Genomic DNA, 13,771 nt, shown 5'->3' with positions numbered 1-13,771 from the left:
ATTTAAAATATTTTTTTCATATAATTTTAAGAGTATGTTTTTAGTTTTATTTGCCAAGTAAATTAATTCGAGGTTACCATTAATTCTTGAAAAAAAAATGTTTACATTTCAAACATTGTATTAATAAAGAATTATTTTATTTCCACTTCCCAGTATTTTTATAATAAAAATGACTTTTTTTTCTTCAAATGGACAATATTTTCTTCCCAAACTTGCCACTTTTTTCAAAGCTGGATAAATAAATAAATCATGTAGGTGAAGACTATGTAATTAAACATTAGGAACTCATTTTTTTTTTTCTGTTTTTAAAGCTGATAATATTACAAGCTCTAAAAATAAGCAAAACATGAATTTGAGCACCCATCTCTTTAATCAAAAGAAAACCCCCCAGTAAGTTCTAGGCTTATTATAGATGAGAAGATTTGTAGTTGGTTTTGCGTTTTGAAAGTGTTTTTAAAAAAATTTAAATTTTATTTTATTTTTTTCTTTGCTTTAAATTAATATTTTTTTTTATATTTTTCAAATTATTTTGATGTGCTGATGTCAAAAATAATTTTTTAAAAATAAAAAATATTATTTTAATACATTTTCAAATTAAAAATACTTTAAAAAGCAATTTTAACCACACTTCCAAACATGAAAAAAAAAATATTATTTTTCTTATAAAAAAATAACCTTGCTATTTCTTATTTTAATTCTCAGCACATATACTCTTTTTATATCAAAATTAAATTCCATCTTCAATTTTAATTTAGGTTTAAGTAAATCAATGCACATCCATAATTAATTTGCCTAATTTAATGTCTATATTTTAATTTCATCTCTTTCTTTTTTCCTTTTGTTTTAAAATCCAAATTTAACCTTTTTTTCTCGTTCGTCAAAATCGATCCATCTAAAAAAAATCGATCCATTTTGTTACCACTGGTCACGACATTTTCAACGGTCCACCTTCGAAAGGAGTACTTCCTCACTCGGTGTCCTTGTCCTCACTCTCGGACACAGTGAATTAAAGTAGACTTGCTCCCATATAATCAACCGACCGTCCTGATGTCCATCTCTTAACTTGCCGCTTAGTCTAAAAAATCTCGAGCTCTCCATCTTTCAGAAAAAAACCCAATATTTTAATCTGTGTTTTTTTTGCCCTTTAATCAAGTGATCGTCGTGATTGGTGATGTATGTGATCGTTGAACTATCAATGAGTAGAAAAACAGCCCTCATCTTCTCTGCGTAGATGGAAAAGTTATAGTCTTGGATATGTATAATTCATGTTTCTGTAGGGTTGTGTCTTTCAGGTTTTTTTTTCTCTTACATATTTTAATCTCCATATCTTGTGTTAAAGGTGAATTCTATTGAGCTTAATTCTTGCCTTTTATGACGGTTTAAAGTTTTAAACCCCCCCGCAACCGCCTTACTTAACGTTCTTTGTTTTTCCAATTGACTGGTTGTTGTGGTAGTCTGTTTGTTTGCTTGCTTTAGTGTATTTCTTATAATAGCATTTAAAAAGCCTAAATACTAGCCTGTCTTTGGACTCTTGGCACATACCCACCTTGTCTTTCTTCCTTGTTCACATTTAGTTTCTGTTTGTAGTTAGAATTTAAAAATTGTGTCATGTGCTTGAAGGCTATTGGACTTCTGGTTATTGTTGACTGTGCTTCCTGGTAGGGTGGTTAGCTGTAGTTTCGGAGTGGTTTACGTGGTTGGGTGACTTGGAGTTGTTGTTGAAGGGTTTAGATTTCATTATTTGTGGGTGTTTTAAGCTCAAATTCTTGAGTAGAAGCGAGGGTTTGCTTAGTGGGAACTGCTGGTGAAGGGTTTAAGATTTGGGGGCATTGTAAGATCGACTTGATGAGTTTGGTTTTATAGCGGGTTTTAGAGTTGGAAACCCGAAAAATTGCTTTGAGGTTTTTACTGTTTTGGAGTTGGGTCGAGTGAAGATTTACTTGCTGGTTCTCTTCTTTCGCATTTTGAGACTGCGTGGCTGGTTGGAAACTGAAATAAGAGATTGTTGGAGTTGCTGATCAAGTGAGGTTCAGTGGTTGAGGCTGCTAATTAGATGAAATGGGTAGTAATGCATTTGATCATCCATTAAAAAAATCAGAAGAGGAAGGACTTGAAAGCAGCTATAAGCTGAAAAGGAGTATTGATCAGATCAGTGGTGGTGATGAATCCGTAACAGTTGATTATGCGTCCTCAGAGGAACAGTCTGAAGCAGGTCCTCTTCAGGAAGCAGAGAAGCAGAGGACAAAGTCAGGGAAGCAGTCATCAACTCTAGAGATTTTCAAATCAAAAGAATTGAATTTTTCTCCTTCACCTCGAAAAGGTTAGTATCTAGTTACTTGGCAGCCTAATAAGTCATCATTTCTTTTGCTTTATACAACATATCTGAATGAAACTTCACTACACGTGCTGAATTTATTCCTAAGAGTCTTCATCTTGATTATTTTTCTATACTTGAGAAAGCAATAATCCTAATCCGGTTCTGGTTTTGAAAAACTCGTTGCACGAAGTATTTATGTGCTGTTCTTTCATAATTTGCACATTGGAAACTGAATACCGATTTTATGTTCTAAAATTTATCTTACATTTAATACTACATGGTTAGGATTGTTTTCCTGTTTGTATTGTTATAGAGTTTATTTGAAATGTTTTCTGATGTCAAAGCATCTGATCTTGAAGGCATGAATCGCTGCATCACCACACCTGTTGAAACTCATAGACACGCGCTGTTCAATGATGATGATAATATTACATTCCATAGATCCATGACGGAGAACAGGGCTTCAAGGCATGAGCTAAAATTGAACAGACTGTCAGAGCGTGAAAAGGTAATTAGCATGATCTAATACATGGGTCTAACTGCAAGTTTCTTCATGCGTGATCATATGTGTTGTTTGGAACCTATGCAAAAAGGCCAGAAATGCTTTCTGTGCATTATACATGTACTCTTGTCTGATTGTATATGATTTCCACCTCATGCTGCATCTCCACCTAGAATATGCTCCCCTCCGATTTCTTATCTCTTTCGAGAATTTCCCTGTTTTATTTTAACTCAAATGACATATTATTTGTGTTACGATACTCATAAACCAACATCTATGACTGCTGGAGTATCTGATAGCCTGCCTCGCTTTCCCCATTAACAAGGTTTCTGATATGACAGTTTTATTCACTGTATGACATTTATTGCTAGTTTATTGTGGCAATCTGATGATCAGTTATCAAGCGAGATGTTTATCTCATTCACCTTGCTTTCAACCACTAACTTTTCATGATTGAGTATTATTTCTTTCTATTGTTTATGAATCTTTTTATACTTCTCAGAAGAAACTAATCATAGAGCTAGTCAAGATCCAAAACGATGGAACAGTTGAAGTTGATATAGATGAAAATGCTCCTGTTGCTTCGGAGTTGTTAGAGCTTCACTCAGTTGAAGGGGCATCCTTTTATGTCAATGAAAGCATTTCTGGTTGCAATAAACCAATCCCAAGATTGAAAGTTGCCATGCTTGTGGTTGGAACAAGAGGAGATGTACAGCCCTTTCTAGCCATTGCAAAAAGACTTCAGGCATGTTCATAGTAATTTACTGCTTACTTGCTGTGCTGTTTTTGCATTGACATTTATGCTCTATATTCCGGTTCCAACCTCTTGTATGTCCTGCATATGCATTCCATTTATTATATTATTCATGTTTTTTTTTCTTTTTTCTTTATTAGTTAAGAACAGTCATGTATTTTGTATTGTGTCCTTGTTATTTGCAAAAATCAATGGCAATTTTGCCTATGGTTCACCGGTAAAACCCCAGTGTCAAGTGTTCCCTAATCTCTATTCTATCATTACGTGTTTTATAACCTGATTTGCAGCAAAAATAATGATCCAATTTTTTTTCTAGCAGGAATTCGGTCATCGTGTTAGGCTAGCCACTCATGCTAACTTCCGCGACTTTGTAAGATCGGCTGGTGTAGATTTCTATCCTTTGGGCGGTGATCCTCGGGTGTTGGCAGGATGTAAGAACTCCCTATTTTTTTGAAGCTATTAAAACCATACAATTTTCTATTTGCTGCAACTTAAGATATGGTGTCCTTAAAACTCCCCTTAGATACTTGGCCTGTTTTTACTGTCCTACATGGTCAAAAAATTTTATTTCAATTTTGCTGTTTTCCTCGATTTGTTTGTGTTATGCTAAATGTGAGGACTTAATTTCAGATATGGCCAGAAACAAAGGTTTCATCCCATCCGCGCCTGGAGAAATATCCATACAGAGGAAACAACTGAAGGCCATTATTGAGTCTCTTCTTGCAGCGTGCACAGAACCAGATATGGAAACTGGTGTGCCTTTCAAAGCCCAGGCAATTATTGCCAACCCTCCAGCATATGGTGAACAAACAGAATTTGAAATTTCCACATCAGAGTCACTGTCTTAAGGATATAATAAAGACATAATGGCATGCATCAAACTCTAACTTGCCCCTATGTTGCAGGACATGCACATGTTGCTGAAGCTCTCGGTGTACCGATTCACATTTTCTTCACAATGCCTTGGACGTGAGTGTCAAGTGATCACTTGCTTGTAAATCTGACACTAACATTACTAGCAACACTTGAATCATCAATTTGAATAACATTTGTTTTGATGTAAATCCTCTGTTACTTGCTATGGAAAATTATGGTTTTTCTTATGTTTCCTAGAAAACAAAAGCATTGAGGACAGCAGTTTTTTTTAGTTGTTTTCAAATTTAATGGACATGCTTTTTTAACACTAGTTTAACCCAAAGTAGTTCACATGAGTGCTTGAGTTTTGTGCTAGTTATTTTGATGCACACATATGTGACCTGGAAATTTTTCATGCATTCTTCATAAGTGAACATGGATTTCTGAGTTAAGAAGAATTAGATGGATCCTGCAAATCAATGGTGTCTGCAAGGGGATACTGAAAGTTTCAAGCTTATACAAGTCCTAGTATTTTGGTCATGATTAATAAAACAGGAAAAAGAAGGTTTAGAGACTGGTATTAATTGAAATGGAAATTAGAGGAGAAGGTTATTGAATTTTAAACCATGTTATATTTAGTGAATGATACTTTATTTTTTGTTTGTTTGTTTGTTTATCTGTTAGTTTTTTACTCGAGGCTCTGCCTTCTCACTTCCATCTTCAATAGGCAGGCCAACATATGAATTTCCTCATCCTTTAGCACGTGTACCTCAAAGTGCTGGTTATTGGGTATGTTCTTTCTTGGTGCCACATCTCACTATGATTTCTTTTTACCTGTGAATCGTTGGACTAATTTCACCACAAACTGTTTGCGTGGATCCAGCTTTCATACATAGTTGTGGATTTACTGATATGGTGGGGAATAAGAGGATATATTAATGAATTCAGGAAAAGAAAGTTGAAGCTTCCACCGATCGCCTACTTAAGTATGTACCATGGATCAATATCTCATCTGCCAACAGGTTATATGTGGAGCCCCCATCTTGTGCCAAAGCCAAGTGGTAAGATTTCCATTAGTTATACTGTTGTTAATCATTCTCAAGCTTGGATGTCTATGTTGCTGTCTTCCTTATAGTACCTTTAATCGGTAACTCTTTGTTACAGTGCTCTAAGATGCTACTTTCTCCAAATTATATTCCTCTATTTCTCAAACAAAATCCATTTTTTTGTCCCCCCCCCCCCCCCTCCCCCTGTTTTTTTTTGGAAGAGGCAACTGTTGAATATGGTAAAAAGAAATTATTGGATGTCAAAAACTTATTCAGCAGCAAGGTTCATAGAAAAATGTTTCTGTTTTTAATTACTGGCATTCACCTAGGATTGGTTTTTTACTTACCGAACTATGGTGAAAATACTTTTGAGGTTATTCCTTCTCTAAACACTTTTCATGTTTCTGTTGCCAAAGAACAGCTTAGCTATTTACATGTTAAAAGAGCCACAAACTCATCATTTATTCTAGGTTGAGTACTAAAAAGCTGGAAATCTGCAGAGAGCGAGTTTAATCAGATAATCACTATTTTGTTCATTACGTTTTCTTGTACTTATCAATGCTACCGTTTTTTTCCTCTAGGAGGGAGAGCTAGCCAGACCAATCTTTTTATTTGCTCTCAACCACTAATGCTATTTGGAACTCTTTATCAACTTTGATCCCCCCCCTGGTGGTTCCTTTAGTGACATTTAGGGTGTTTTCTTGTTTTTTTGTACAATCCTTGTTATAATCTTTTTAAAATTTAAATAGTTGAGTTCAAATGTTTGTGCTTCATATGTATAATCAACTTTGTTAACTAATCTGCAGACTGGGGACCCTTAGTAGATGTTGTTGGTTATTCTTTCTTGAACCTTGGATCAAAATATGAACCTATAGAAGAGTTCATGCAATGGATTCAGAAAGGAAAGGAACCCATATATATTGGATTTGGGAGCATGGTACGGTGATTTCCCTCGAGCTGTTATAGTTGCATTTTCATGGATTTTTTGTTTGTTTGTTCTGTTTGTTGGTTGATGCACCTCGCATTGCCACATTTTTTCTCTAGGTTTTATATAGTAGTTGTCCTTTTGATACGTGCATACTGTGATTTTTACTGTGTATCTCGTTGGTGTATGCTAGATTGTGAACCAGAACAGCCTTTACTATTGATGAATGAATGAGGGCAGGAAGATTTGGGGATTGTATATGTTGGAGCTTGGTTGTAATTTAAATTATTTTCCTATGATTTCTTAGTGTTAGTGACAAAATAACCGATGATATATGGACATAGTAACTCGTGGGATCACAAAGTTCACTTTTAAAATTGCGCTTCTCTGGAAAGGCCTCTTCGAAAAAAAAATCTCTGTACTTACTGATTTTGTAGATTGGTCTATTATATGTTTGAAGCAATGAAGGATGAATTAATTAACTTGAGTAAAAGTAGCTCTTTGATATTTGAGACCAAATCTTCTCAATTACAGCTGAGTCCTCTGCTAAATTCCTATTCTCTTATGACATATTGTTAGTACTTTAGGTATATTGTTCTCTGTACTTTTATTGGAATATTGCATTTTTGCATGGTCTAAACTCCAATGAAGATTTATGTCTATAAATAAATTTTGCAATAGTTGTAAGTATGCATCAATGGGCTTGTGCTGTTATGGCATATTATTTTTCTCTCTTTTTTTTCGTATACCTGAAAATTAAATGTCTATCAACCCTTCTGTCTTCTTTCCATTTTATTTTAAATTCATATAGTTGGCCAATATAATCTTGTCTTCTTCATTTATTTATTTTTAGAGGCTATAATTGAAACAATTATTTGCTGCTTGTGAAGCCTCTTGAAGATCCCAAGAATACGATGGACATAATATTGGAGGCTTTGAAAGATACTGGACAAAGAGGAATAGTTGATCGAGGTTGGGGAGATCTTGGAAATTGTAAGCATTTTCCTTTCTTTTCCTATGCCTGTTTACAGATTTCGATCACTTGTTCAGAAAGTCACATCATAGTAGAGTTCTGAGTTGCGTCAGTGTGGAAATTAATATCTGTTTACATAGGGCTTTGTTGACTGGTGAATCTCTATCATTCTTTTCTGTCATTTGACCTGGTTCTGGTGAGCGATTTTGCAATTTCTTCAATAATAGTTGAAAGAAATGCTTCGCAGTGGCATAACTGAAGCTTCTAAATGAATATGCTTTATTTAGCTGTACAGATATCTACTCAACTAGAGTGTGGCACTTTCCTAGATACCAAATAAATGTACTAATGTCCATATGTTATTACTTCCCTGGCTGATATTTAGCAGGATCGGACTGCCTTCTGAGCTTGAATTTTGCTTTCCCGTTCCCTTTTTTCTTTTGTTAATACATTTTTCTTCTATCCCATCCATAAACCGCCATAACGTGTTTGATGATGCATTGTTGAATTCCTCATGTATTGTTGCTGATTTGTCATCAGTCATTATAATAGTTTGAAATTTCTTTCCATTGTATGGCTTTTGATTTTTAAATGAAACCACATATACTAAATTGAGAAATATGTATGGTTTCTCTTCTGATGGAAACTGTTCTTGCAGTCATGGAAGTACCTGACAGTGTCTTCCTTTTGAAGGATTGCCCTCATGATTGGTTGTTTCCTCAATGTGCTGCCGTGGTGAGTGATATTATAAGATTGTGATTATGTTGCAAATTAAACCTTTGCGCAGTTGGCCAGTATGGCCTTTGCCTTTTCCTTCTCCTTCTCCTTTTACCCACCCTATTAGACAATCATAAACAATACTGGGATCTCAGCTGTTGCCTAGATTTATTGATATGGATGAATGACAGAAATGGCTTGCTATTAGCAATACACACCTCCAGTAGAATGTTGTGCTACTCGAGTATGTTGGTTACTTTTGTAACTGGATGATTGATTGGAAGCTTTTTACAACAATATGCAGGTTCATCACGGTGGTGCTGGAACCACGGCTACTGGGCTAAGAGCTGGGGTAAATGCTCCTTTTTGATAGCTTAATATTCTCTTGAATTCATTTGAGAATGTCTCATCTAAATAAATCAGTTTCATTAAGATTATTCTGTCCTGAAGATTATCATGTGAATGAATCCAAATTCATGCTTGGAAATGGCATTAAGAGAGTTTGTAACCTATTCAAGTTATGCAACTCAATTGTTTATTAGAACCAAGTTCACTTTTTACATGCTGACCTTGTCTCCTTCAAAAATGTTAATTACAGTGCCCGACAACTATAGTGCCATTCTTTGGCGACCAGTTCTTCTGGGGTGATCGAGTGCATCAAAAAGGGCTGGGGCCTGTACCAATACCGATAGCTAAGCTCAGTGCTGAGAACCTTTCAGATGCAATAAGGTTCATGCTAGAGCCTGAGGTAAGCAATATGTTGTGCATGGCCTCACAATTCATAGAAGAGTCATTTCATAGAATTTCACAAATATGTTAGATTTCACTGATATGATTTTATCGTCTCATTAGTGTTTGTTTGTGGTTGCAATAGTAAATTTTTTAGATCAGAAAATCTTGCTAGTTCCTTTCTTGGATAGATTTCTTATAAGCTGATCATTTCAGTCATCTTTTAAGATATAGGACTCTATCAGTTAAGCTGCAATAGTGTTTCTGCTGCGTAAACTTCCTCGCACCTGTCTGGAGTTTGCAAGGAACTTCAGATTTTCTCTTTATTCTTTGAGAGAGTTAAATACAGATCAAAACAAATACAAGTGAAATTTTGATGTTTTATTGAACATAAGTATGAAAGATGCACTTATATTTTCTGGAAAAAATCATGAACTGGCAAAGAAGAATTATAAACAGAGAAGTCATTGACCCATCCACTCTATTTTCATAATAATTCTCAAATTATGTTTTCAAGAAAGAAAATAGATTCTTAATGATGCAAAATATATTTGGAAACTACGATTTTTTTGTTATGGCTTACTCCCATCTAGTTTTCTCTGAATCGGGTGGCGCCTGCTGGCTGTTATAAAAATCCACATCAAAGGTGTTTTCAAGTTACAGAATGATTTAATGCGCTCAAGAAGACAAAATATTTATGGAAACTTTGCTGAATTTAGGTTTTAATTTGAGCATAATTTTACATGATTAACCATTTTTGAATTCTTCTTCTACTATGTTTCCATATCAACCATCATGTTAGCTTAACACCAAAATGCAACTTGAAATGGGAAGTTCCACGGTCAATCTTCCTATGCACTACTTTTATAAGGATGCCTTTTCAATTCCTAATGGGACTTTTAACATGGCCAGGTTAAATCTCGAGCTATGGAATTGGCTAAGTTGATAGAAAATGAAGATGGCGTTGCAGCTGCAGTTGATGCATTTCACCGGCATTTACCCCCCGAGCTACCCTTGCCTACTTCGTCATCAGAGGACAATGACCAGCCAAACCCCCTGCAATGGTTCTTTATTCAAATTGAAAAGTGGTGCTGCCTACCTTGTTCGTAAGCTTCTCCTGGTGTCTTTTTGTGTTGTGCAGATATGCTTTTTTTTTGTTTTCATTTTCTTTTGATCATAGATATCTTATGATTTGTTTTGACATTTCATTCATTCCATTCTTAGCTGGTATAGTATTGAGGGATAGTAAAAGGCAGTATCAGGTTATATTTTTTTTTCCCCATTGTGTAACAGCATTAGCTTTTTGTTACATTTATTTTGATCGTCGTCTCTTTACATTTGTAATACTAATATGAAAATCAGGGAGTGACACACAACTCAAACCAGTTTACTGTTTGTTTTCCTGTGTTTGAAAGCAAAGGCAAGGCCTTACGTTAATAAGGGTATTGAACTGGATATTTCGCCTGGCCCTTGATCATGGGTTGAATATTTTTCTTCATCATCAATGAACAGAGTCACCCTTCATCCATATCATGGGTTATATTCCGCCTGAACCACCTGTCATAAAGATCAGTAGCCACTAAGTCTCCACTATTGTACCTCATGTTGCCATGCCATCGTTTATCCTTCCCATCAAAGTGGTTGATCCATGAGATGCACCATGTACCCGTGCTACTGTCGCACCTGATGCTCCATTTGTCTCAAAACCATAGCCTTAAAATTGCCAAACTCCTGATGAATTGTCAAGACCCAACATAATAACAAAGCAAAAACAGTTGGACAATGAACCATGTCTCAGTAGTATTATATAATGCTAATTATCTTATAACCATTTTAATTCAAGAATAATTTTATAATATATTTTTTTAAAAAAAAAAATTTTGAGTTTGAAACTTGAATTTATGTTTAATTCTATTAATTAAATGAAATGATAAGATTTAAATTTATAATTATTTAATAAGATTCCGAGATATAATTTATATTGTTCAGAAATACTCTTAAAATTAATATTTCAATGGCTAAAAGGAGAAGCAGGAGAGGATAAGATTGATTTTTTTTTTAATAAAATACTTATTTGTGAAATAATTATATGAGATTTTAACTCATAATTATTTACTCATTAAATATTTTATATTTAATTTTATTAATGAAAATATAGGTAATGAGATTTGTTCACCTATAATAATATATAAAATTTAAGTTATTAGATATAAAATATATTATTCTTTTACCACTCATGACACAAATATTTAAAAGTCATGAAACAAGCAAGAGCATTGTTATTTTGTAATAAATTTGGGAACTAAGAATTGGACGTCGTACTTGGGTGAATGTCTTTTCTTGCAATTGAATAGTTTTTTGAAACTAAAGCCGAAAATGAAAAAACTTTCTCCTCGAAGAGGAGCTGCCCAGCAAATAATCAGTGAGGCAGGTGCATCATTTTATTGAAGGGAAAATATTATTATTATTATTTTAAATTATCATTACCTCCACAGGCACGTTCAGTGGCATTTTTTGGTTGGTTACTTTATATCTATGATTTCTGTATAATGTCACGTCTCCTTAATTTCACCTTAGCATCATTACTCATGCAGTCAGTCAGTCAGTCAGGTTGGAAGCAGCTGTCTCTCTTCTGGGCTCCCCCTTTCATTTCGTACGGTGCACGAGGAGCCATATTTCAACTTTGATTCCTCCGTTACCGCATCGATCTTACCTCGTTTTCCTTGTAAATGATGACGCGACTCTTGTAACTAATCTAGTTCTCAACCCAGACAAAATAGAAATCTACTATTGATTTGATGGTTTCCAAGAGTTTTATATATATATATATATATATATATATATATAAAACACAGAACCTGATCTGAGCTATACCGCGTTAAGAGTTACAGTTTCAATTTGACGTCGAGTTGCCTGTAATTAATCTCTTATGCTGATAATGGATTGATATAATAATGGTTAAAACGGCTTGTAGCTACCTGTATGTCTAGATTTTAAACCTGCTTGATAATCATAGTATGTGGCTCATGCTAAGCCTATACCTTGATCCTAATAACAAGTTTTTTTTGCCCTTCACTTTGACCCAGCTGTGGTGAAGAGTACTCTTGGAGGCATCAGTATTCATTGATCATATCAGCTACTCAGAAACTATTTTTATAGCTGGTTCTAACAGAGAACAGAGCTAGCAGGAACAGAGATGTGAATAAATTTTCTTCTTGATTATAATATTTTTCTTGCCATAGTAAGCTTAATTCAGCTGCACGTATTTAAGTAATAATCATATATATGATACACTATCACTTCTTATATATTTTGATGTCTCTCCACCTTGATTCCATGTAATAGGTAATGTTACGAGGAGCAGCATAAACTCCACATTTGAAATAGAAGTCGCCTGGCCCTCGACCCTTGGTGGAATACTTTTGCTCGCCATCAACGTATACAGTCACCCAATCTCCATCCACATCGTGGATTATGTTTAGCCTGAACCACCTGTCATAAAGACCAGTAGCCACTAAATCCCCGCTGTAATATCTCAAATTGCCATCGTATATCCTCAGAATCAAAGTGCTTGCGTCCTCAGCTGCACCGTGTATCTGTGCTACTGTCACGCCCGATGTTCCATTTGGCACGAAACCGTAGCCTTCAAATTGCCATACTCCTGATGTATAGTCAAGACCCTGCAAAAACAAGATAAATTAACCAACGAGACACTTGGTAATATAATCGTGTCTATCTATTTTGCGTAGATAAAAAGGGTAAGATGAAGGGGGCCTGGTTACTTTCATGCGAACTTCAGTTCTTGGTTGGGTGCGACTATTGGGGTCATGAGGCTTGTCAGTAGCATAGACCCACATATGGCGTATTCCATCTTCATAGCTGTATCGCTCATTTAGCGGTATATTATATGGTTTCTGCAACTCAAAATTTGCTTCTGTTAATGGCACCGGAGTGAAACCATCTGTAGGGTCAGCAGCACTGCATCCGAGATTGAGGTTTTCCAGCGAGCCCACGAGGGCCAAAATGAGAAGCAGAGAGCAATGGAATCCTTTCATTTTTTTTCTTCTCCTTTTCACTTCTCCTTAATGTGTATAACTCTCTCTCTGTAAGATGGTGTGTGAGCTTTATGATTCTCAAGGCAGGTATTTATATCATGAAACTTATGGCAAGCTGGAACTACAACTAATTTGAAATAAACTTGGGAAGATTTTAGAATCTTACCTTGGAATTGCATGGCTTGTCTTTTCTTGCAATCGAATGGAAGAGTTCATATGTCTCCTATGATCCATTATAAAAAAATGACAACTTTCTAGAATAAAACTGCCCAGTTGCATTTTATTAAGATATATCACCACAGAAAGCATCTTACCCAAGATGAATTTAATTCCATCTCAACTCTTGGCTTGAAGCCAAGAAATTGTTCACGCCATTGATGCTTCGATTTTACATAATTTCCCTTATTACGTTCAAACCATTGCCCAGAAATAGAAATCTAGTTCATTTCACCCAGAACAAAATAGAAATCTACAAGCAAGAAGATTTTAACGAGCAGTGGGTGCCATCTAATTGTTCGATATCTTAGCTTTGTTGTCTCTTTGCTCTTTACTCCGTTATTTAACCTCTTGGATTTTACACGGACCCTAATATGGCATAAAGTATTAATGACACCAATATTTTCACATTAATGCCCAAAGGTAAAATATTAATCACTTTAACATGCACAGATTAGGTATATGAAAAAAAAAATACAAATCGAGCTAATGTTCGGTAAATGTAATAGAAAAGGAAAAAAAAAAGCATATAGCAATTGTTTCCTTGTAGTATTATTTTTTTATTTTCCCAATAAAAAGAGAGAAGATAGATTAACCCTTCACTTATTTATTATCCCATAAATTTTTTTAAAAATATATTATTTTAATATATTTATAATTAGAAAAATATTTTAAAAAATAA

The 13,771-nt window shown here is 34.8% G+C and overlaps 2 protein-coding genes and 1 long non-coding RNA gene across 4 annotated transcripts; 2 read left to right on the top strand and 1 right to left on the bottom strand.

The window, feature by feature from the left end:
• Positions 1 to 1,042: 1,042 nt before the first annotated feature.
• Positions 1,043 to 10,203, top strand: LOC7468773 (sterol 3-beta-glucosyltransferase UGT80B1). 2 transcript variants are annotated; one of them, XM_024595586.2, is made up of 14 exons: positions 1,051 to 2,320; positions 2,677 to 2,825; positions 3,322 to 3,564; positions 3,893 to 4,004; positions 4,204 to 4,374; positions 4,479 to 4,542; positions 5,160 to 5,217; positions 5,312 to 5,489; positions 6,281 to 6,411; positions 7,290 to 7,392; positions 8,031 to 8,107; positions 8,394 to 8,441; positions 8,688 to 8,837; positions 9,731 to 10,203. In XM_024595586.2, exons 1-14 carry the CDS (start codon positions 2,059 to 2,061, stop codon positions 9,926 to 9,928), a joined length of 1,944 nt encoding a protein of 647 aa, XP_024451354.2. In that variant the 5' UTR covers positions 1,051 to 2,058; the 3' UTR covers positions 9,929 to 10,203. The 2 variants fall into 2 exon arrangements, with proteins under 2 accessions (XP_052306597.1, XP_024451354.2); XM_052450637.1 differs by lacking the exons at positions 8,031 to 8,107; positions 9,731 to 10,203 and having other exon boundaries at positions 1,043 to 2,320.
• Positions 10,204 to 11,044: 841 nt separating this feature from the next.
• LOC112326595 (uncharacterized) lies at positions 11,045 to 12,278 on the top strand. The gene is made up of 3 exons (XR_002980328.2): positions 11,045 to 11,543; positions 11,905 to 12,059; positions 12,164 to 12,278. It is a non-coding gene; the product is annotated as an uncharacterized LOC112326595 (long non-coding RNA).
• On the bottom strand, positions 12,018 to 13,406 carry LOC7467811 (citrate-binding protein). Its single transcript, XM_002300878.4, has 2 exons — positions 12,601 to 13,406; positions 12,018 to 12,498 (listed from the first exon to the last, which is right to left on the bottom strand). Exons 1-2 carry the CDS (start codon positions 12,871 to 12,873, stop codon positions 12,115 to 12,117), a joined length of 657 nt encoding a protein of 218 aa, XP_002300914.2. The 5' UTR covers positions 12,874 to 13,406; the 3' UTR covers positions 12,018 to 12,114.
• Positions 13,407 to 13,771: the final 365 nt, after the last annotated feature.

The sequence above is a fragment of the Populus trichocarpa genome, chromosome 2 (assembly GCF_000002775.5).
Source record: "Populus trichocarpa isolate Nisqually-1 chromosome 2, P.trichocarpa_v4.1, whole genome shotgun sequence".
Lineage (NCBI taxonomy): Eukaryota > Viridiplantae > Streptophyta > Magnoliopsida > Malpighiales > Salicaceae > Populus > Populus trichocarpa.
Note: the sequence above shows the minus strand (reverse complement) of the source record. Positions and strands in the feature narration are given on the sequence as shown.